General features: G+C 41.9%; 1 protein-coding gene across 2 annotated transcripts in view; it reads right to left on the bottom strand.

The window, feature by feature from the left end:
• The window catches only part of TPP2 (tripeptidyl peptidase 2), a 68,337-nt gene that overhangs the window by 2,838 nt on the left and 42,123 nt on the right, over nucleotides 1–23,376 (bottom strand). The window contains exons 24-28 of one of the 2 annotated variants that reach the window (XM_061626603.1): nucleotides 21,705–21,743; nucleotides 11,697–11,848; nucleotides 11,474–11,570; nucleotides 5,330–5,460; nucleotides 1,181–1,388 (exon numbers count right to left, since the gene is read on the bottom strand). In XM_061626603.1, coding sequence (XP_061482587.1) covers nucleotides 1,181–1,388; nucleotides 5,330–5,460; nucleotides 11,474–11,570; nucleotides 11,697–11,848; nucleotides 21,705–21,743 — 627 coding nt within the window. The remainder of the gene's footprint in view (nucleotides 1–1,180; nucleotides 1,389–5,329; nucleotides 5,461–11,473; nucleotides 11,571–11,696; nucleotides 11,849–21,704; nucleotides 21,744–23,376) is intronic. The other variant, XM_061626604.1, reaches the window with a different exon arrangement.

Here is a 23,376-nt window from a genome sequence, read left to right as displayed (position 1 = left end):
CTTCCGGACCGTTTTCAAGGGTAGCCCCACATAGAGCGCATTACAGTAGTCTAGGTGAGAGGAGACCAGGGCATGTACCACTGATGGGAGCATATTATTGGGAAGGTAGGGGCGTAGCCTCCGTATCAGATGCAGTTGATACAGCGCTGCCTGGCTCACAGCCGAAACCTGAGCTTCCATGGACAGTTGGGAGCCAAGAATGACCCCAAGGCTACGGACCTGGTCTTTCAGGGGCAATTGTACCCCATTGAGCACCAGGTCAACATCCCCTAACCTTCCCTTGTCTCCCATGAACAGTACCTCGGTGTTGTCAGGGTTCAGCTTCAGCTTATTCCTTCCCATCCAGCCACTCACCGATTCCAGGCACTTGGATAGGGTTTCTACAGCCAACCTCGGTGAAGATTTAAATGAGAGATAGAGCTGCATGTCATCCACATATTGGTGACACTGCAGCCCAAATCTCCTGATGATAGTCCCCAGCAGCTTTATATAGATGTTAAGTAGCATCGGGGAGAGGATGGAGCCCTGTGGCACCCCACAAGTGAGAGGCCAAGGGTCCGAAACCTCATCCCCCAATGCTACTCTTTGGTGCCTATCAGAGAGGAAGGAATGGAACCACTGCAATACAGTGCCCCTTATGCCTAACCCCTCCATGTGATCCAGAAGGATACCATGGTCAACGGTATCAAAAGCCGCTGAAAGGTCCAGGAGGACGAGGAACCTTCCTTGCAGATTCCCCTAAAATAGTGCTGAATTTGCACAATATATACACACAAGGAGACCACAAATAAAGGATAAAAAGTGTTCCCAAGTAGTGGTGGTGGGGAGACAGTTACCAGGTTTTGTTTCTGCCACTAACTATCATGTTGGCTATAGTCAGTGGGTGCAATTGTACAAATATGGATAAAATAACAGAGAAGGAGCAAGGAAAGGGACAAGATTTTTTTATCCAAGCAACTGCAAAGTATAATAGTTGTCAAAAGATTTCAATTACTGCTTTGGCATCCTCCCCGTGTGTGAATATACTTACAAAGTTTGGGTGAAAGAAACCACTGGTTTATACACCTAGGCTATCTAAAGCTGAGACTAGAAACCAAATCTGTATACGAAACATACTAAGGATTCCTTCCTTCAATTATGTGAATCTAATTTTGCTCTCCCCTCCCCAACCTCCACGTACCTTGGTGTCAAACAGGTCAGTCCATTTTGTTGTTTCCCAGAAAGTTTCTGTCAGAGCATCCAAGCAACTATCCTGGTTGTCATCTTTGCATTCTGTATCGCTTGACACAGCCCCTTCTTGGGCCTGCAACTGCAGAAGTTGATCTGACAATGCACATCCTTTCCGACAGAGCGCATCTACTAATGTAGATTTTTGCTTGTCCATCTCACTAAGCAGGAAACATACAAGACGATCATGTGATTACAGTGAAACACATTTTTTTTCTAAACTGAGTTCTGAGGTTCACAATCTGAATACTGAATTACAGATAATTTGCAATGTGTATATATACAGTTTTTCAAATGCTCCCAAACATTTCAACACACCCAATCTAAACTATCTGTGATCAAAAGAACACAAACTGAGAAGGTTGAAGTGAAGAAACAAGTATCTAAAACACACAATATTTCTATTTGTGGGTACATAAGGAGCAGAGAACCGACTACTTCCAAAGAAACAGAGACCACTTCCCACTGAGGATTATTATTTATTATTATTTATTTATTGAATTTTTATACCGCCCCACTAGCATAGCTCTCTGGGCGGTGTACAACAAATATAATAAATACAATAGAATCACATAGAACAATACAAAAAATATAAATGCAAATCCATAATCTAAAACCAGTTAAAACATATTTAAGAAAAACTAAAATTCCTGATACAATAGGAAGGTTTTAACTTGGCGCCGAAAGGATAGCAATGTCGGCGCCAAGCGCACTTCTTCGAGAAGACTATTCCACAGTTCGGGGGCCACCACGGAGAAGGCCCTAGTTCTTGTTACCATCCTCCGAGCTTCTCTATGAGTTGGAACTCGGAGGAGGGCCTTCGATGTTGAGCGTAGTGTACGGGTGGGTTCATATCGGGAGAGGCGTTCCAAAAGGTATTGTGGTCCCGCGCCATATAAGGCTTTATAGGTTAAAACCAACACTTTGAATCTGGCCCGGAAGCATATAGGTAGCCAGTGCAAGCAGGCCAGAACAGGTGTTATGTGTTCAGACCGCCTGGTCCTCATTATTAGTCTGGCCGCCGCATTTTGCACCAGCTGTAGCTTCCGAACAGTCTTCAAAGGCAGCCCTACGTAGAGTGCATTGCAGTAGTCCAATCGAGAGGTTACCAGAGCATGAACAACTGAGGTGAGATCTTCTCTGTCCAGATAGGGACGTAGCTGGGCCACCAACCGAAGTTGGTAGAACGCATTCCGTGCCACTGAGGCTACTTGAGCCTCCAGTGACAGAGAAGGATCTAAAAGTATTCCCAGACTACGAACCCGCTCTTTCAGGGGGAGTGTAACCCCATTGAGAACAGGACGAGTATCCACCATCTGATCAGAGAAACCACCCACCATCAGCATCTCAGTCTTGTCTGGATTGAGCCTCAGTTTATTAGCTCTCATCCAGTCCATTATCGCAGCCAGGCACCGGTTCAGCACATTGACAGCCTCACCTGAAGAAGATGAAAAGGAGAAGTAGAGCTGCGTGTCATCAGCATACTGGTGACAACGCACTCCAAAACTCCTGATGACCTCTCCCAACGGCTTCATGTAGATGTTAAAAAGCATGGGGGACAGAACTGACCCCTGTGGGACTCCGTATTGGAGGACCCACGGCGTCGAGCAATGTTCCCCAAGCACTACCCTCTGGAGACGACCTGTCAAGTAGGAGCGGAACCACTGCAAAGCATTACCTCCAACACCCAACTCCACAAGCCTCTCCAGAAGGATACCATGGTTGATGGTATCAAAAGCCGCGGAGAGATCAAGAAGAATCAACAGAGTTACACTCCCTCTGTCTCTCTCCCAACATAGGTCATCATACAGGGCGACCAAGGCTGTCTCAGTGCCGAAACCGGGCCTAAAACCCGATTGAAATGGATCTAGATAATCGGTTTCATCCAATAGCGCCTGGAGCTGGCTAGCAACCACTCGTTCCAAGATCTTGCCCAGGAATGGAACATTCGCTACTGGTCTGTAGCTATCAAGATTTTCTGGGTCCAAGGAAGGTTTTTTCAGAAGTGGTCTCACTACTGCCTCTTTCAGACAGCCAGAGACCACTCCCTCTTGTAAAGAGGCATTTATCACTTCCCTGGCCCAGGTAGCTGTTCCATCCCTGCTAGTTTTTATAAGCCAAGAGGGGCAAGGATCTAGTGCAGAAGTGGTTGCACGTAGCTGTCCAAGCACCTTGTCCACATCCTCGAGCTGAACCAACTGAAACTCATCCAACAAAACATGACAAGACTGTGCTCCGGACACCTCCTTAGGATCAACTGCTATAAACTGGGAGTCTAAGTCCCGGCGAATGCATAAGATCTTGTTCTGGAAGTGCCCAGCAAACTCATTACAGCAGGCTACCGATGGTACTACTGTGTCCTTAGGGCCAGAATGAAGTAGCTCTTGGACAACTCTAAAAAGCTCCGCTGGGTGGGAAAGAGAAGACTTAATGGTGGCAGCAAAATATTTTCTTTTCGCCACCCTCACCGCTTCTAAGTACAGTTTTGTAGAGGCACTTACCAGTGCATAGTTGCATCCGTCGGGAGTTCGCCCCCACCGCCGCTCAAGCCGCCTCCTATCTTGTTTCATCGCTCTCAGCTCTGGAGTGTACCAAGGAGCTGTATGAGCTCTACACAGGAGAGGGCGCGCAGGAGCAATCGTGTCAACAGCCCGAGCCATCTCCGTATTCCACAGTTCAACCAGGGCTTTGACAGGAGCGCTAGTCTTTTCAGCCGGAAAATCCCCCAGAGCCCTTTGAAAACCCTCAGGATTCATTAGTCTCCGGGGGCGGACTAATTTAATAGGTCCCCCACCCTTGCAAAGGGGAAAAGCCGCTGTGAGTCTGAACTTCAACAAGCGGTGATCTGTCCATGACAAAGGAAGAGATGTAAAATTCCCCACATCCAGATCGCCATCTCCATGTCCCGTAGCAAAAAATAAGGTCTAGGGTATGCCCCAACACATGCGTTGGGCCATTAACATATTGGGACAGCCCCATGGCTGTCATGGAGGCCATGAAGTCCTGAGCCGCCCCAGACAAAGTAGTCTCGGCATGGATGTTGACATCTCCCAGTACTAAAAGTCTGGGGGATCTCAGCAATACCTCCGAGACCACTTCCGTCAGCTCAGTTAGGGAAGCTGTTGGGCAGCAGGGTGGGCGGTACACCAACAGGATTCCCAGTCTGTCCCTCTGACCCAACACATGTCATGGGCCATGACAGCAGCAACTACAGGGATTTTCTGGGAGCTGTCTCCATGGCGATGGCTCTAAGAGACATTTAGGAGGACTGACTTGTAGAATGAGTGATAATGGCAAAGGGGAGGAATTCTCCAGAACGGCTTTGCCACATCTCTAGTTGTAGAATCTTGCATGCTATTTATTTCATGAAAGATGTGGGCAAAAGGATTTGTACCTACAAGGACAGGTTTCCCAACTTGTATTTTGAACTCCAAGAATTGTTGATTGCAATATTGGGATCCCACCCCCACAAGCTGAGACTTGATTGTTGTACTATAATGTCTTCCCCGACATGGTTTCCTTCAGGTATTTTGGACTACAACTTCCATCAGCCAGCTGGGGCGAATGGAAATTGTAGTCCAAAACATCTGGAATGTACCAGACTGGGGAAGGCTGAACTATAATGTAAAACCTTATTCCCAATGCAAACGTTTTGTTCTTAGCTTATCCCAGTAATTATTCTGAATGTTTCAACATTCTGTAGTGAATAATAATTCACAAAGTCAGCTAGACAACTTCTTGCAGATTTCGATTCTGACCTTAAGATCTACCAGCTAATCTTGCCTGATTACTTATGCAGGTAACTGTTTTCAACCATTCATCACACTCAGTAAAAATCCCAGCTTTTACAACCCATTTCACTCTGACATTTAGAGTAGAAGCTTCTAATTGTCACTGGCCACAATCCAACACAATGTTAAACATGTTAAGGGTCAATGTAGTGAATGTGCTTAAGAACACTCAAATGTACATTGGTTTGCGGCTACTGTGTTCCCCTGTCGGGATGGTGAAATTACTTTAAAGTTTAAGCTACAAGGAGGGGACAACCTTAGGCCAGGTTGCAGAAATAAGATGCAAGAAAAAGTATTTACTGGTTAGGTACTTTTTTATAGTAGCAGCATCAGGTCTCGGATCCGTCTTCATAGCAAGATAAATTGCAAGGGCCGTTTGATCGATATGTGAGATAACTGTGTTGGCTGCCTCAATAATTTCATTCAGTCTTTTCATTCGTTCCTAGGTGAAACCAACATAGCACATTATATTGTTACACATAATTGAAAAGACATTAATACAATAATAGGTTATTATGTACAGTTGTTTGATCTCTTTTAAGTTTGACTAGCATGCAATAACCCAACATCAGGACTCATGCTCCACAGTGTTGGGGAAACGCAGGTTCAAAACACAGTTCTAAAAGCAACAACTTGAGTATTTTTCTATAATTTCCCAGTTGAATTCTTGTTGAAATACCAAGACATCAACTACTGCTAGTGGTTCCCGACAGTTTTTAAAAATAATAGAAGAAATGTCAAGAAGGGTTCTGTAATGCTGTGTTAAAGATCAATATTCTTTAACCAAATAATCATGTGGCACTTTATAGACTAACAAATTTCTTATGTCATAGACTTTTGTGGACCAGAGTCCGCATCTTCTAATGCAAGAATCCTAAATTGGGAGGCATAAGTGTACACGTTGTGGTGGGGCCTCCTCCAGGATGTACAACTTAAAGTGGTGAGGGGGTTTGAGAGTGTCGAAGAGGCTGAGAGCAATGCCGTCAGGAGTCTAGAACAAGAGCCTAGACTCCTAGCAGAGGCACCCAAGGCGGAATGGCCAAAGCTGAGACACCAGACTTAGATGCATCCAAACTCAGAGGAAGGCGATGGTAAACCACCTCTGAATACCTCTTACCATGAAAACCCTATGAACAGAGTATCCAAAATGCAACATGAGATAGTGCTGGAAGATGAGACCCCCAGGTCAGAAGGCACTCACCGAGCTACTGGGGAAGAACAAAGGACAAGTACGAGTAGCGCTGTGACTAATGACACCACTGGGTCAAAGCCGAATGGAAGCCCAGAGGCTGATGCACACATATGCGAAAGGAGAGTCTGGAGTTGTACGACGTACACAATAGAAACATGGAATGTGAGAAGCATGAACCAGGGAAAGTTAGAAATTGTCAAGCAAGAAATGGAATGCATCAACATTACAATACTTGGCGTGAGTGAATTAAGATGGATGCCAATGGGACACTTTCAATCAGGCGACTATAGAATATTTTATGCAGGAAATGAGAAATTAAGAAGAAACGGGGTTGCTTTAATAGTGAGAACTGACATAGCAAAAGCAATTAAGAGCTATAACGCAAGGTTATATATATACATCAAGATATATCAATGAGATTTAATGGGAAACCTATTAATACAGTAGGGCCCCACTCATATGGCAGGTTATGTTCCAGACCCCGCCAAAAAGCGAAAACCGCCGGAAAGTGGGGCCCTACTGTATTATATAATACACTCTCAGAAACACACACCAGGCAATCTAGCTGTAGCACGGGGAGTTCCAGCCGCCGCTCTCTAGCTGACAGTGATCAGCTGCAGCGCGCAAACTGCCCGCGCTGCAGCTGATCGCTGTCAACTGTAGCACGGTGGCTGGAGCTCACCGCGCTACAGCTGACTGCTGTCAGCTGGAACACGGCGGCTGGAGCTCACCGCGCTACAGCTGATTGTGTGCTAGACCTGAGCAGCTGTAGTGCGCTATCTGGAGCTCCCCACGCTATAGTTGATCACCCCGCTGGCATCGCCGTACTAGTGGAACGCTGAAAAGCGGGGCCCTACTGTATAAACATCTTCCAAGTCTACGCCCCAAATGGCAAACACAGAAAAGAAGAACTGGGAAGATTTTATGCAGAAGTACAGGAAGAAATTGATCACACACCAAAACAAGATGTTCTGATTATCATGGGGGAGGTGGAATGCAAAAGTAGGGAACAGAGAAGAACTAGAAATTGTGGGGAAATGGGCTTAGGAGATAGAAACGAAGCAGGAGAAAGACACATTTTTTGAGTAACCAAAAAGACGACTGTACACGTGGACATCTCCAAATAGTCAATATAGCAATCAAATTGATTATATAATTTGTAGCAGCAGATGGAGAAGTTCTGCGAAAACAAGACCAGAAGTAGACTGCGGTACAGATCATGAACTGGTCATATCAAAAATCAGAGTAAAGCTAAAGAAGAACAAAGAATTCATAATGCCAAAATACAATTTAAATAACATCCCAGAAGCATATAAAGATCAAATAAGGAACAGATTTGAGACTTTAAACTCAGTTGATAGAGAACCAGAAGAACTATGGATTGAAGTCAGAGACATTATGAGGGAAGAATGCAAAAAGACCATACCTCTAGTTAAAAAGAGGAAGACCTCAATGGATGACTGAAGAAACTCTCAAAATGGTGACAGAGAGAAGGAAAGCAAAAGCAAAAGGAGATAGAAACATGGTCAGAAACCTAAATGCAATAATACAGTGACTAGTATGTGGGGACAAAGAGAACTATTATAATAGTTATTGTAAAGAAATAGAAGAGGACAACAAAAAGGTAACAGCAAGAGCCCTATTGCGAAAGATCAGAGAAATTAAAGGGAAATTTAAACCAAAAGTAGGGATGTTGAATAATCAACAGGGGAACACACTGACTGACCAAGATAAAATAAAAGGAAGATGGAAACAATACACTGAAGAACTCTATGAACGAGACGCAAGGATGACAGATTCATTCACAGAGAAACTTTATGACGGAAGAACCAGAAATTTTAGAATGTGAGGTGAAAGCTGCTCTTAAAATACTTGGAAAAAACAAATTACCAGGAAAAAATGGCATACCAATACAGTTGCTACAAGTTACTGAGACTGAATCTGTACAAATTTTGACAAAAATCTGTCAACAAATATGGAAAAGAAAACAATGGCTCACAGACTGGAAGCGTTCAATATGCATTCCAATTCCAAAGAAAGGTGATCCCAGGGTATGCAGTAATTATCAAACTATTGCCTTAATATCCCATGCAAGTAAAGTAATGCTCAAGATTCTACAACAATCGGGTTTTAGGCCCGGTTTCGGCACCGAGACAGCCTTGGTCGCCCTGTATGATGACCTATGTCGGGAGAGGGACGGAGGAAGTGTAACTCTGTTGATTCTCCTTGATCTCTCAGTGGCTTTTGATATCATCGACCATGGTATCCTTCTGGAGAGGCTCACGGAGTTGGGAGTTGGAGGTACTGCTTGGCAGTGGTTCCGCTCCTACTTGGCGGATCGTCTCCAGAAGGTAGTGCTTGGAGAACATTGCTCGACACCGTGGGTTCTCCAATGTGGAGTCCCGCAGGGGTCAGTTCTGTCCCACATGCTTTTTAACATCTATATGAAGCCGCTGGGTGCGGTCATCAGAAGATTTGGAGTGCGTTGCCATCAGTACGCTGATGACACGCAGCTCTATTTCTCCTTTTCATCTTCTTCAGGTGAGGCTGTCAATGTATTGAACCGTTCCCTGGCTGCGATAATGGACTGGATGGGAGCTAACAAACTGAGGCTCAATCCAGACAAGACTGAGATGCTGCTGGTGGGCGGTTTCTCTAACCAGATAGTGGATATACACCCTGTTCTGGACGGGGTTACACTCCCCCTAAAGGAACAGGTTTATAGTCTGGGAGTTGTTTTAGATCCTTCCCTGTCACTTGAGGCTCAAGTAGCCTCGGTGGCACGGAATGCGTTCTACCAACTTCGGTTGGTAGTCCAGCTACGTCCCTATCTGAGCAAGGAGGACCTAACATCAGTGGTACATGCTCTGGTAACCTCGCGATTGGATTACTGCAATGCGCTCTACGTAGGGCTACCTTTGAAGACAGTTCGGAAGCTGCAGCTCGTGCAAAACGCGGTGGCCAGACTGATAATGAAGACCAAGCGGTCTGAACACATACCTGTTCTGGCTCACTTGCACTGGCTGCCAATATGCTTCCGGGCCAGATTCAAAGTGTTGGTTTTGACTTATAAAGCCTTACATGGCGCAGGACCACAATATCTGCTGGAACGCCTCTCCCGATATGAACCTGCCCGTACACTGCGTTCTACATCGAAGGCCCTCCTCCGAGTTCCGACTCAGAGAGAGGCTCAGAGGGTGGTAACAAGAACTAGGGCCTTCTCGGTGGTGGCCCCTGAACTGTGGAATAGTCTCCCTGATGAGGTGCGCTTGGCGCCGACTTTGCTATCTTTTCGGCGCCAAGTTAAAACCTTCCTCTTTTCTAAGGCGTTTTAATCTAATTTTAATTTAGTTTTAAATTTGCTAGAATTGATTTTAGACTTTTCATTTTCTTATATGTGCTGTTGTACTATTATTATGGGTTCTTATTGTATGTATCTGTATTTTGCTGTAAACTGCCCAGAGAGCTATGCTAGTCGGGCGGTATAAAAATCTAACAAATAAATAAATAAATAAACAAAGGCTCTTACCATATATGGAGTGAGAAATGCCAGATGTCCAAGCTGGATTCAGAAAGGGAAGAGGTATCAGAGATTATATCGCAAACGTATGTTGTATAATAGAACAGAGCAAGGAATTTCAGAAGAAAATCACCCTGTGCTTTATAGATTACAGCAGAGCCTTTGATTGTGTAGATCACAAAAAATATAGAATGCTTTAAAAGAAATGGGGGTGCCACAGATTCTGATTGTCCTGATGAGCAACCTATGCTCTGGACAAGAAGCTACTGTAAGGACAGAATATGAAGAAACTAACTGGTTCGCCATCAGAAAGCGGGAGAGACAGGGGTGTATTTTATCACTCTATTTAATCTAAATGCAGAACATATCATACAGAAAACGGGATTGGACCAAGTTGAAGGACGTGTGACAACTGGAGGGAGAAATATCAATAATTTAAGATATGCAGACTAGCAGAAACTAGTAATGGTTTGAAACGAATGCTGATGAAAGTTAAAGAGGAAAGCACAAAAGCAGGACTACAGCTGAACGTCAAAAACACTAAAGTAATGATAACAGAAGATTTATGTAACTTTAACGTTGACAATGAGGACATTGAACTTGTCAAGGATTATCAATACATTGGCAACAGTCATTAACCAAAATGGAGACAATAGTCAAAAAATCAGAAGAAGGCTAGGACTGGGTAGGGCAACTATGAGAGAACTAGAAAAGGTCCTCAAAAGCAAAGATGTATCACTGGCACACTAAAGTCAGGATCATTCAGACCATGGTATTCCTGATCTCTATGTATGGATGTGAAAGTTGGACAGTGAAAAGAGCAGGTAAGAGAAAAATCAATTCATTTGAAATGTGGTGTTGGAGGAGAGCTTTGCGTATACCATGGACTGCGAAAAAGATAAATAATTGGGTTTAGAACAAATTAAACCAGAACTATCACTAGAAGCCAAAATGATGAAACTAAGGTTATCATACTTTGGACGCATAATGAGAAGACATGATTCACTAGAAAAGACAATAATGCTGGGAAAAACAGAAGGGAGTAGAAAAAGAAGGCCAAACAAGAGATGGATTGATTCCATAAAGGAAGCCACAGACCTGAACTTACAAGATCTGAACAGGGTGGTTTATGACAGATGCTCTTGCAGGTCACTGATTCATAGGGTCGCCATAAGTCAAAATAGACTTGAAGGCACATAAAAACAACAATGGTTGTTTAGGGAAGTGGTCAGAGGAAAAGAAAATGCAAACAGATTACCAAACTGAAAATTAAAAGAAGGTAACATTGGAGATTACAAAAATATCCAGATATTGGTAAGCTAATTTAATGTATGTAGTATGATAAATAAATACATGATCTTGGCTCAAGCCACATGGTGCAGAATTGAAATGCCTAAAAAAATGTTTTTCAGACTGGGGTGTTTCCTTTGAAGTTCTTTTTATTCAAGGATGACCACCTTAAGGTCAGTCACTGAGCATTCCGGAAGACTAGAACATTCTTCTACTTGTTCCTCAATGCTGCTATTTCTGAACTCAGATTTCTGTTCTTGTGTGTGAACCTCACCGAAGTACTCACATGTATCAATACCAAACCCTAACAAAATTTAAGGCTTTCTAGTTCATTACTCCAGACTGCCCAGAGCATTAAATTCAGGGCTATATAGTACATATGGGAAGTACAAATATTTGGCCAAGAGTAGACTTTAAACCACAAGTCTCATTTTGCTTTTAAATGTACTGCACCTTTTCAGAATCCAACTGATGAAGCCTTGCAACATACAAGGGGAGATGATTAGGGAAGTCCTCTTTCAATTCATTATACATATCACTGGTATCAAGCCTAAAGAGAAAAACACCACAAGTGAAACTGCTGACTGAGCTGTTCCTGAGTAGGAGACCATGGAAAATTGCACTAATATATCTTTGAAGGATGCAATTTAACACTAGGAGAATTACAGAAGCATACTTAGTCATCCATTGTATCTTCAAGTCTCTTAAAGCTTCAGCAAATTCATTCTTTGCATCTTTTTCTTTTTCTGGATCCTTCTCTTTCTCCTTGCTTCCATTCTTATTTTTTATTGGTGATGGGATCAGATGATAATGCACCAAAATTATGTCCTGCAGAAGGAAAAATGTACAGTAGCTTGGTTGAAGCCAACAACATTACTATCTCTTCTCTTATTTAAAGTATTTTAAGGTGGGTTTTTTGAGAGCTATAACCTCACAAAGCAATATACAAAAAAGAACAAAGCAAGATGTAAACACTAGCAAAAACATAGAATACTTTAAAACGCTGCTCTGTAACACCCAAACTAAGTACAGTTAAAAACAGTGTTGAAGAGAAGGACTTCAATGTTTGCCTAAACACTGTACATATAGGCAAGACACAGTTCTGGGACCATAACTGAGAAGGCCCCATTTCGTATGAACCCGAAACTAACAGACCTTAATGGTGGGCACTCAGGGAGGACCCCTGAAACAGATAAGTGTATGGGAAGGACTGTTATGAGTGAAGGTGGTTTTTCAATTAACCTGATCATAAGGTGTTTAGAGTTTCAAATGTTAAATATCACAACTCTGAACTGAGTCTGAAAGCTTACCTTGTAGTCAGTGAAGCTAGCACAAAATTGCAGTTGTTGTTTTTTGACTTCCTGGTCCCCACCAATATCTGGGCAGATTCTGCATCTGACAGACCATCTTCAGAAGCGGCTTTACATAAAAGCACACTGCAGTAGCCTAATTTGGAGCTAACTAGGTGCATGGGTAACTGATGCCAAGACAGACTGCTCCAGACAGGGTTGTCACTGGCATGTAATTAAAAAGCACCCTTGGCCACAGCTGCTATCTGCCATTCACTAGACAATGAGTCCGCAAGTACCCGCAAGCTGCATACTTGGTCCTTTAAGAGGATTGCAACCCCATCCAGGATCGGTTTCACACCACTATTCACACTATACTTCTCATAAAGCAATACAGTAGTACAGGGAAGTTATTTCTGTAAAGGCTTGAAATACCTTTAAGCCACCAAGGATTAGTTTTTACAATTATCAAAGAGTAGTTCAAATAATCTGATATATTCATCTAAGCATTTCAAATTGGGATTCACAAGTCATTTCAGCCAGCACACTTACACATTAATTCCATCACAGAGACCCCAACAGACCAGCTTAAAACTTGATTTTAAGTTTTTACACTCCTGTACTTTTCAACTTTCTTTTTTTCCAAATAAAGGAAAAATGCATCAGATGCAGCTGCCCAACAGAGCAAAAATTATGTCTGATGCATTAACACAGTAGAAGTTTGTCCAGATGAAAAACCTGACTTCAGAAAAGTCCAGCAATGGGGGGAAATGCTCTTATAATCTCCACAAACTGTTATGACCACATTGTTCAAGCAGGTATTTAAAATATTCTAGGTTTCTTGCCTGTGAACTGTGCCACATTCTTCTCTAAAGCAGTTAGACTGTTCTATAGCATTTTAATATCAGCCCAACATATTTTTTAACTGAGAAGCTCATTACTGGAGCCAGCCCCCCCCCCAACAGTTGAATCTCTCATTTACCAATATAAGTTACTTTATCTTGATAGGTTTTTCAAAAAAAAATTCACACCATTGTGAGTTGAAGGAAAAAATGTATGAATAAGCTTTACCATCCCTGAGTTGTTGTAACTTCACACTCTGAACAGCAGCTTACTTTAATTTCCCCTTTAAATCAGAGCCACTGCCAAATCCATCTCTTTTTAAATCAATTAAACTGGGAGTCTGTTGACTCCTCAGAGAGTAGATCTCATCCATGAGCTCTCCCTAACCAACATACAGGTTTCAGTGTGAATCAGAGCTATGTGTGAACTAGACCCTTATCAAAGGATATTACTCTCCCTTTCCTAAAAGACAAGGGCCAGACTCAGACCGCTGCTCTTCTAAGTCAGTTCTCTCTGACTGTTCTAGCAGGGCTATGCAGCTGTTTAAAACGTTTTTCACTGGTCAGTCATTTCAATGATTCGCTACTGGTTCTAATGGTGTTTTACTGCATATTGTGTTGTACATCACCTTGATATTAATTATGTAATGGTGGTATAGAAATACAAACAGGAGCAGCAACTGGGGGGACCTTTTTGTAATCAGTTAAAATTAACAGCATTCAAAGAGAACCTCACAAAGCTATATTGTATGTACAAATTTTGCCAATTCCTCATATTCAGCTTTAAATACACCCTAATATTGTTTTACGCTATAGCTGACAATCAGTCCAAGACATTCTGGCTTCAATTCTAAGATAAGTTAAGGGAGCCCATGGAAGGCAATTTTCATATCCCTTCCCCTTGCAGTTACTTGTGTTCCCACAAAGCTTCTCTAGAAGGTTGGGAGGCCCTCTTGAATACTGTGAGACAGGGCACAGGCGGAGGGAAGAATTGCCCATAAACAGGCTTGATACCTAAATTAAGTTACATTAACGTAAGGAAGTTCATGCAAGGTAAGTTTCCCATCCACTCCTCCCTGCCCCCATTCCATAATAATCAGGAGCAACCCACTCTAAGCTTCTAGCGGTGCTTGCTGGTGGGCACAGGTTGCAGGAGTGGTTGGCGAGGGGAAGAGATGAAAACTGTTTCTCTGTGAATTTCCAAAGACAACTCACTTTAGGAAACAAGCTTTTGCTTCCCCCCCCCGAACCAATGTATGTATGATTAGACATGTGGAATATGCAAGGGTATGCCTTCATCCCACAGCTGACCCAGGTTTTGCCAACTATGGATGCCCCAGACACAATTAGATGTGAGGGTAGTATGATACAACCTAACTTGTACAAAATTCCTCTTGAGTGGGAGGGGAATTAAAATGCAGCATGGAGGATGAAGAGCTGAAGCTTCTCTAGTAATTTCCCCCCCAGCGTGGGTTTCTCTTGATTGAGGTGCCTCACAGGGAGAAAGAGAGCTGGGAAGAAGCACAGGCAGGGGAATGGTTCAGTTCTCCTCTCCCAACTGTGATGTGTCTCAAAGTTCCCGTTTTGTAGGGATTTGGTGGCAAGACAATGCTGGCACACAGGTTAGCAACTTTCATGTCTTGCTCGGTCCTCAGAGTCTAGTTGTAGGACACTGCAAGATCATTACAACACATGCAACATGGGTAGAGACAAAGGCCTCAACCTATGTTCTACAGGTCAGAATGGTAGTTTTAGCAATTCAAAGCTCAGCTGCCAAGCTATTGCAGTGATTTTTGGTACAAGTGGGTACCAACAACATTGCCACCACTTGATGTAGGAGGTGACCAGGTCCTGCCAAGTATGCCGACAGCATAACTCATGCCTAGCTGCAGTACACATCACAAATGTTCTTGCTTGCTCACACCTCCTCACTGGCTCCAACCAACTATTGCATGAGTGAGCCTTTAGCATCTATTTTCAGGAAGTGGGACATGCTATTAATTATCCTAAGTCAAAATACTAAGTTCCTTCTACCCTTTCTTCACATGGCATAAGAAATGCCTTCTCTCTTCCACTCTGATATCACCATTCCATCAATAAGGATACATACAAGTAGAACTATATGAAAATACAATATCTATAAATGGAAGAAATTTGCTGTCTACTTGGTTGCAAAGTGAGGAACAAAGGTTCTACATGTGCAGGCAAAAGACTTAGCTTAATAAGCCAACATATGAATGCTTGAACTGGGCCAGTGGCTTATTTAAGCCCACCTGACAAGTTCATTAATGAGCTGATAATTTGAAACAGGAGACATCTAAGTGGATTCTACCTCTGCACCACTTTCGTATCATTTACATTTTCTACTGATGCCTGGTTTCAAAAAAGCCACAGCTACCCTTACTTTAACAATTCAGTATCTCTGCAAATTTCCTTATTATGGAATGGGGTGGGAACACCCAGCTCACAAGGCCATTTTGTGCAAGCTGTGCCTGCCTGTCCTACACCTGATGTCATAAATGCTATCATGTGTGGGGCATGTGAAGGTGGGGCAGGGCCCATAAGGGCTTTTCAGGCACTGCTGATTGGCAGTACCTGCAATGAACCTTTTGTGGCACTTCCCAAGCACCTGATTTTATTTATTTATTCATTCATTCATTCATTCATTCGGTTTATTAGTCGCCCATCTGGCTGGATTAACCAGCCACTCTGAGCAACATACAAAGCAAAAACATATAAAACATCAATAAAAAAACCTAAACAGTAAAAGCTAAACAATAAGGTAAACAATAAGGTACAGGCAACTGAGTTTCAATAATAAGGCTTCTCGCCTATATAGTCCAAAGATGTAACTGCAGATTCCTGGTGTAAGTCTTCCCACATTGGCATAAAAACCAGTGTGGGTGATAGTCTGTTTGCAAGATCTAAAACAGATTATCAGATGTTTAGGAAGTGTTGTGCAAAGGTTATGACATCAGATGATTGACTGGAGGGTGGTCCCATCCACTTGTCTAAATTGGCCTGCAGGAGTGGTGTTGGGGGAGACAGAGTTCTGGCCCACTTGGCAAGTCTAGAAAGCAAGTCAAAGCACACTTAATTGCTTGTCAAGACTTTGTTTCCATGAGGTAAACTTCAAAAGAAAATTTATGAATGGACAGTTATTTACTTATGATTCTTCATTCTAAGGATTAGTTCCTGCAGTTTTATATAACAGGAATACCCCAAAATGCAGGAACAGATTAGAAATCTTTCCAGTTCTTCAGAGCCAGGCACCCCACCATCATCTCAGGGAGTGAGGTTTTATATTATGCTACCAAGTTATAGCTGCTGACTAATGCCTATTAAAGGATATAAAATCACCATCCACTCAGTACAAATTTAGGGGTCACAGCATGATAAAATTAAATTAGTATCTGCAACTGAAATTTTTAGGATTGCCTGGTAGGCAAAGATTAACATGCTTCCTCTATGAAGAAATATATTACCTACCCTTAGCTTATGGGATAAATGCACAAGTTCACAGAGGTCTTCTGAACTGCAAGAACTATGAACTACCCCTCACAAAACTTTTAAAATAGCAATAACCTCCTTGCATTAAAAAAAGCCCAGCACAAATCAAGCTGAACAGTGCTAATCAATAGTAAGTGAGAAGAAAGCCTTTGAGCAATGTAGATGGTCATCTGCTGTCTCAATCTGGTAGACTGCTCTCACGCCTTTTGTTACATTCCCCTCACTACAAGAATACAAAACATACACCCCACTAACTTTGCTCTCTCAGAGAAGACTAAAGATCTTCTAGAACTATTTCTAGAACATCCCAGCAAACGTATACCTCTGCTTCACTCAGCTTGAACTGTATATTTCATTTGCTAAGAATATACAAAGATACTGAGACAACTGAAGCATGAGAGCCCTCTTCTTTTAAAATCTCACATTGTATCCACTCTATTTTAATAAAGCCGTGTAATTTGAATTCTGTTCAACAAAGTATTGCCAAGGTAACAGAAAGTGCCTACCAGACAACGGAGAAAAGAGTAACATTAACTCTCCAGAAGAGGTGCCTATCATGTGGCTTGCTTATCTTGTGCCTACTCTCAATTGGGGACCAGCAGCTATGTAAATACAGAATACTACAGGCATACCCCGCTTAACGTTGCCCCGCTTAATGTTGCCTCGCTATAACGTAGATGCTCCATTCGTCCCCATACCCCGCTTAACGTTTGCGCGCTTTGCAATAACATATACTTTATTGGCATGACGCCGCTGCCGTCTAGTGGTGATTGCGTGCACTACAAGTGAAGACAATTGCTTCACTTAACGTTTAGTTTCGCTTTAAGTATACTCTCCAGTCCCATTGCGAATGTTAAAGCGGGGTATGCCTGTATCTTGCCAACTTACATGAGAAAGTCAGGAACACACCACTGTTTTGCAACTTCTTTTGATGGAAAATCATTCATGGGTTTTAACTACTTGTAGGTCTCTCTCATTCACCTCTCCATGTTTGGGACAGTGAAGAAATGGTCTCACTTTAAATTATCCCTAATTATTGGAAGATACAAACTCACCAAATCTGGTATTTGTTGACCTGCTTTATGCTTTACACTACTGAATTCTAGGTTAAGGCCAGTTATTCCCTATTTAGTGGGCACCTGCCTTAACTTGTGTGGAAAATATTTACCGTATATTCCGGCGTATAAGACGACTGGGCGTATAAGATGACCCCCAACTTTTCCAGTTAAAATATAGAGTTTGGGATATACTCGCCGTATAAGACTACCCCTGCTTATGACATGCAGGTACTTAGCAGGAAAACTGTCACTTATAAACTTATAAATATTAATATTTGGATTGTCCAGTTGTTTTGTTTTTGTGCCTAGGAATTACCACCAAAAACTGGGGAAAGATGTGAGAAATCTTTTTTTAAAAAGCAACATTAAATGCCTAGACTCTAGTTTCCAACACTATGGAGTATTTATTGATTGATTAAGAGAATTTATATCCTGCCCTTTTGCTGTTAAAAACAGAGCTCAGCACAGCTTACAAATATAGTAAAAACAATAAAAATACACAATCAGAGAAAAACAAGCCAAAATGTTAGGAAAAGGAGTCTTTCACACCACATGCTCAGTTCTAAATATTGTTGCAGCAAGTTTTACAAGTTCCTCCAGTATTCCACTGGTGCAGGCACTCAGACATTCAAAGTACTGTATGTTTCTTAGGTTTTATAAAAGCAGAGCTTTGCTTAACTCAAAATTTCTTCTCCCTTTGATAACCGCATCTACACAGGTTCCACCTCCATACTCAAAATGAAACTGAGCCTGGAAGTGTACAACAACCCCACACATACCTTGCTAATTAGATTACCAATGCCAGGATGTCTGTCTTATCGACTACTCTCCTGCTCCACACACACACACACACACACACACACCGGGCATCATGAAAGACCCAGTCCTGGGCTCAGAAAGAAAATAAATATCTGGTCCTCTTCAAAGTATTGATAAGCCTCTTGTTTTAATTGAAATAATAATTATAAATTCTTGTTCTTATCACTAATGGGAGTTAATTATCTTGCATATGCTGCTGTTGCTTCTATGGCTGTAACGGAGTGAGGTTAAAGATAAGTGAAATGCAAATAGGAAAAAAAAATACAGAAGGCAGTAACACTTTCCTAAATGTAATACCATACCAACCACAACAAGATTCCTATAAGGCAAAAAACTAAGCATCTCACAACCAGTCAGGATTCCTAACCAAAAACCAAAAATATGATAAATGAAGAAATAATTATATAAGCATAACTATCAAATATATTTATTATTTACACAAACAGTAAAGATATTTATAGTGCAATCCTAAATTGATTTATTCAGAAGCAAGTCCCAGCGTATTCAATGGGGCTTACTCAAACAGGGACAGAAATGCAACCTCAAGTGATAAGCAACTTCATTCACACAACCCAAAATTCCGAATCATGCCACTTTACACTGTTTTGCAACTGTTTATACTTGTTTTTATGGTTATTGGATTTTAAATGGCTTTATTTCTTGTTGTGAGCTGCCTTGGTTTCCAACCCTACCTCACAGGGGTGTTGGAAAGACTCCATACACACACGCACACACTGCAGATGTATAAATACATACAGCCCATATAATAGTTTATTGTCAAACCAATTGGTCATTGCAGAAAAATCAGTATTAGTTTTTTAAAAATCAGTATTAGTTTCCTACAGAATAAAAACTGCAATACCTAAGTAAGCCCTGCCTACTTGCTTTAAAATAGGACTGGGGGGGGGGGCAGAAAGAGAACACAAACACAATTCTTTTTTACATTCACTCCAAAGTCCCATTGATTTTCAGCACATTCATAATCATGTCTACTCAAAAGTAATTCCTACTGAATTCAATAGGATTTACTCTGGACATATGGGATTAGCACTGTTTTTACCCCCAAAAGCAACTATTGGGAAGGTTTTCAAAACACTGCCCAGGATCTGACTCCTACACACAACAGGGGGAAAAACTGAAATGTATATACCTACCCAATTTATGAGATTTTCAGATAAACAGGAGGGGAAACCACCATTTTCTGGCCTCGCAATGAAGTTTTTCGGACACTGCCACCAAACAAACACTTCACTGATTGGCTGAAATCCTGAACGGGCGGGGTTAAAGCTACGAAGTGCTATACAGTAGTTTAAAAAAAGATTTAACCGGGGGGGGGGGTGCCTGACGTTTTTATATATATCTTGAGAACCGCACCACCTAGAAACTTAATTTTTTTTAAAATGAAAGCTGAGAATCCGGGCCACCTAAGGGGCTAGCCGGGCGCCGGGTGGCATGCTTAGAATCCGGGTAAAACCCGGCTATCCGGGCAATATGGCAACCCTAATAAGACGACACCTGGCGTATAAGACGACCCCCGACTTTGGAGAAGATTTTCCAGGGTTAAAAAGTCGTCTTATACGCCGGAATATACGGTATATGCAGAGACCTGTGACAGCATAGCTAGTTACTAACATTATATACGAAGTATAAGCAATTCTCTGAGGAGTGGAAAAAATACAGTGTTTGAGTGTTTAAAACATTTCACACATAATCTCAGTCATCTACCTCTGACAATATATTTTCCCTGGTTATGGCAATCATTCAACCCAGACAATGATAACGTAAAGGGCAGTTGTGTTAGAACTTGCATTAGTCCTATGGGGAGTGACCATACTTCTGTGGTAGAATAGATGCTCTGCATGCATAAAGTCCCAGCTTCAAACCCTGACATCTCCAGTTAAAAGGATCATGTTGCAGGTGATGGGAAAGACCTCTGTCCAAGGATCAGGCAATACTGGGGTAGATCGGGGTGGGCCACATCTCCTGTACCCCTTGTTGGCCAAATCTGACAGGTGGAGGTGCCTTTGTAGGGCACATGTTTGCTGTGACTTCAAAGCAGCACATATAGGTTTCAAAGAGCCCTATGTGCTGGTATGGAGTGCTTCCAATCAGCTAATCATCAGTTCTTCAAAGCACTGAGCAGGGAATCTTTGCAAGGAGCAAGCCCATTGAAGGATTGGCTGGCTGAACATTTCCACAGAGCTTGAAATAAGCACTTAGCTGGTAGGCACCAATTTAAAGCTCTGCTTTCTGCTGTGATTGACTGCACTAGGCAGCTTCCCATGAACTCAGTAGCACAGCTGATCCCAGCTGGCAAGCTTCCCAATTGAGAGTGCACTTTAAGGCTCCTGATTATGCACTGGCAGTTTCATCTCCACCTCCCCTGACCTGATGTCACATGTGACTTCAGCTGTAGGACAGCTGGGTGTCGTCTGGGAAAAACTCCCTTGCAGGCCAAATGTAAAAACATGTCAGGCCTAATTAGGCCTGCAGGCCAGAGGTTCTCCACCCATGTGCTACATGGACACACAACTTAGCTTACTACAAAACAGTTTCCTATGTACTTTTGATCTTTTGATCTTTGTGGTAGAAGGTGTGTGGATGGGTTGCATTGATAAAACTTACCAAAAGAAAAGATTTCTATATGTACCAAGGACCCCTAATGTCATCGAAGTTTGATTGGAACTTCCTGTTTCTAATGGAATGTAGCCACTGGGGTGGGAATTAATGCCACACAAATATGCTTCTCATCCATAGAGATGCGGGATAGAGTGATTTTTCCCCATGTGCATTAGTCCTAACCTGCAAATGGTGGGCTTTCAAATGGTATCACCATACGAAAGCTGTATGTGTACTTCATCTTGTGGTAGCTCTGTGGCCTGTGGGGTGAGTCACAGGGCTTTTGTTGTGGTTGGAATCTGTGTAGCTGGGAGAAAGTTTTCTTCAAAACAAAAAGTGTTCTGTAGGGCAAAGTATAATTTTAAAATGTACCTATCACAGAATTATCTATACATTCACACCATTGCTATAATATAATGCTTTATTATTCCCAAGGTAAGGTTAAGGTTCATTTTGTATTAAAGGCAACTGCAAATAACTCAGTATAATACTTTAAGTCATATGAAAAAAGACTTCAGTACATCTTTCAAAAACTGACATTCAGTACCTTTTTAAACTTTCCTTGTCGCTTTGCTGCAGACTGCCCCTGGGAGTTAGAACAACATACTGTAAGAACACATGCACAAAACTCTACAGAATGGAGACACTGCCTCCTATCACGTTTTCGTTCTCTACCAAGGGATCTAAAACACAACTGTCTCATTTTCCTGAAAGCTTGCTTTTAACACACAATATTGTCCCTTTTTAGAATATAACTAACATGTATCCTGTTGAGCATTTGTTTTTCAGGGAAAGCAGGTGTTAGAGAACTAATCAAACTGAGCTTTCAATTTACCACCACCATAGCGTTAATGTGTCAATCTCAATATTTATTAGAAAATTATGAGGAGTTTATAGTTGACTTTTGCTGCGCCTACCTCCCCAAGTTAAAGAAGGTCACTGAACTAAAATGAAACTGCCTCCTTCCATTTCTGTCTCTCACTAAACAAACTGCTGGTTTTAACAGAAACACAATAAGACTGACACTTCTCTTTTCAACACACTGTGCCCAGTAACTCCACAAACTGACTGCGTGAAGAATCTCTGACCCAATGTTCAAGTCAATTTGAGTTCTTTATTCTCTTAAAAATCACTGCATACACACTGACATACTCGCAACTACATGACACCCTCCTTTCCTGGATGAATAGCTTTCCTGCATACAACAGTGCTGTTATTAGTGAATTACTCCTTCAGTATCAAAACACATAGAAAGACCAGACAGACATAGGGCAAACCACTTAAGCTGGTTTAAGCAAACTGATGTCCATCATATTAAACTGCTTTAAATATATATGTGATGGCTTAGCCTTAGGTGCTCCCTTGAGACCAACTTGTCTCTCCACTCAGGATTCTCACCAATTGCTCTTTGGCAAGTGGCTGGTGGCAGCTGCTCTTGCAAGGTTCTGACCCCTTTTCTTCCTGGCTGTATTGCACCAAAATGGGCTACAACACCAATCCTTTAACTTGGTCAGATAAAATATAGATTCCAGAAGAAAATGAAGAGCTCTGAAAAAATATCTACTGCCACCATCATCTGTCACTCGAATTGATGCAAGTAGGTGGAAGAAAGAGTCAAGATGGCAGAATAATGTATTCTATGGATATAATGCATGCTATGGATCAGCTCAAAAATGGCATTGCTATTTTTCGTACTGCTAGTATTGGCTACATCCTTTTCCAGCATCTATGCTACTGTGTTGCTAGAAGGTACAACTGGCAAGTAGTTCCCAAAGTCTCTCTCTTTCACCTCAGCATGGCAGAGCAGTGCATAGCAAAATACAAGTCTAATATAAAATTGATTAATGACCTGTTCAATACCTGGCCTGACAGCTTTCCCAGCTCCCACTGGAAAGCAGACTGAATATCTGGGGGGCAAATTAATTTTTAAAATGAAGTATCAAGGCTACTGAATGAGTCCCTGGATCACATTTATGTTATGCTAACCTCTGAAAATTGGTTATTTAGCCATATTTTTCACAATCCTATTACATTTAGCTGACCTACATAACATTTTTAGAATGAAGGAATTTAGGTCTATGAAAAAGTGACCTCTATTCTGCTCAACATTTAATAGATTTTTTTTAAAGTAATTGGCCAACTTAGAAAATATTTTTTAAAATGTGAAGTGAGCCAAGATGAAAATTACTTAGCTTTTGCAGCCAGAGACTTTGGTATAA

Source organism: Rhineura floridana, chromosome 5 (genome assembly GCF_030035675.1).
Source record: "Rhineura floridana isolate rRhiFlo1 chromosome 5, rRhiFlo1.hap2, whole genome shotgun sequence".
NCBI lineage: Eukaryota > Metazoa > Chordata > Lepidosauria > Squamata > Rhineuridae > Rhineura > Rhineura floridana.
The sequence above is the reverse complement of the archived record's forward strand: the minus strand, read 5'-3'. Positions and strand labels throughout refer to the sequence as shown.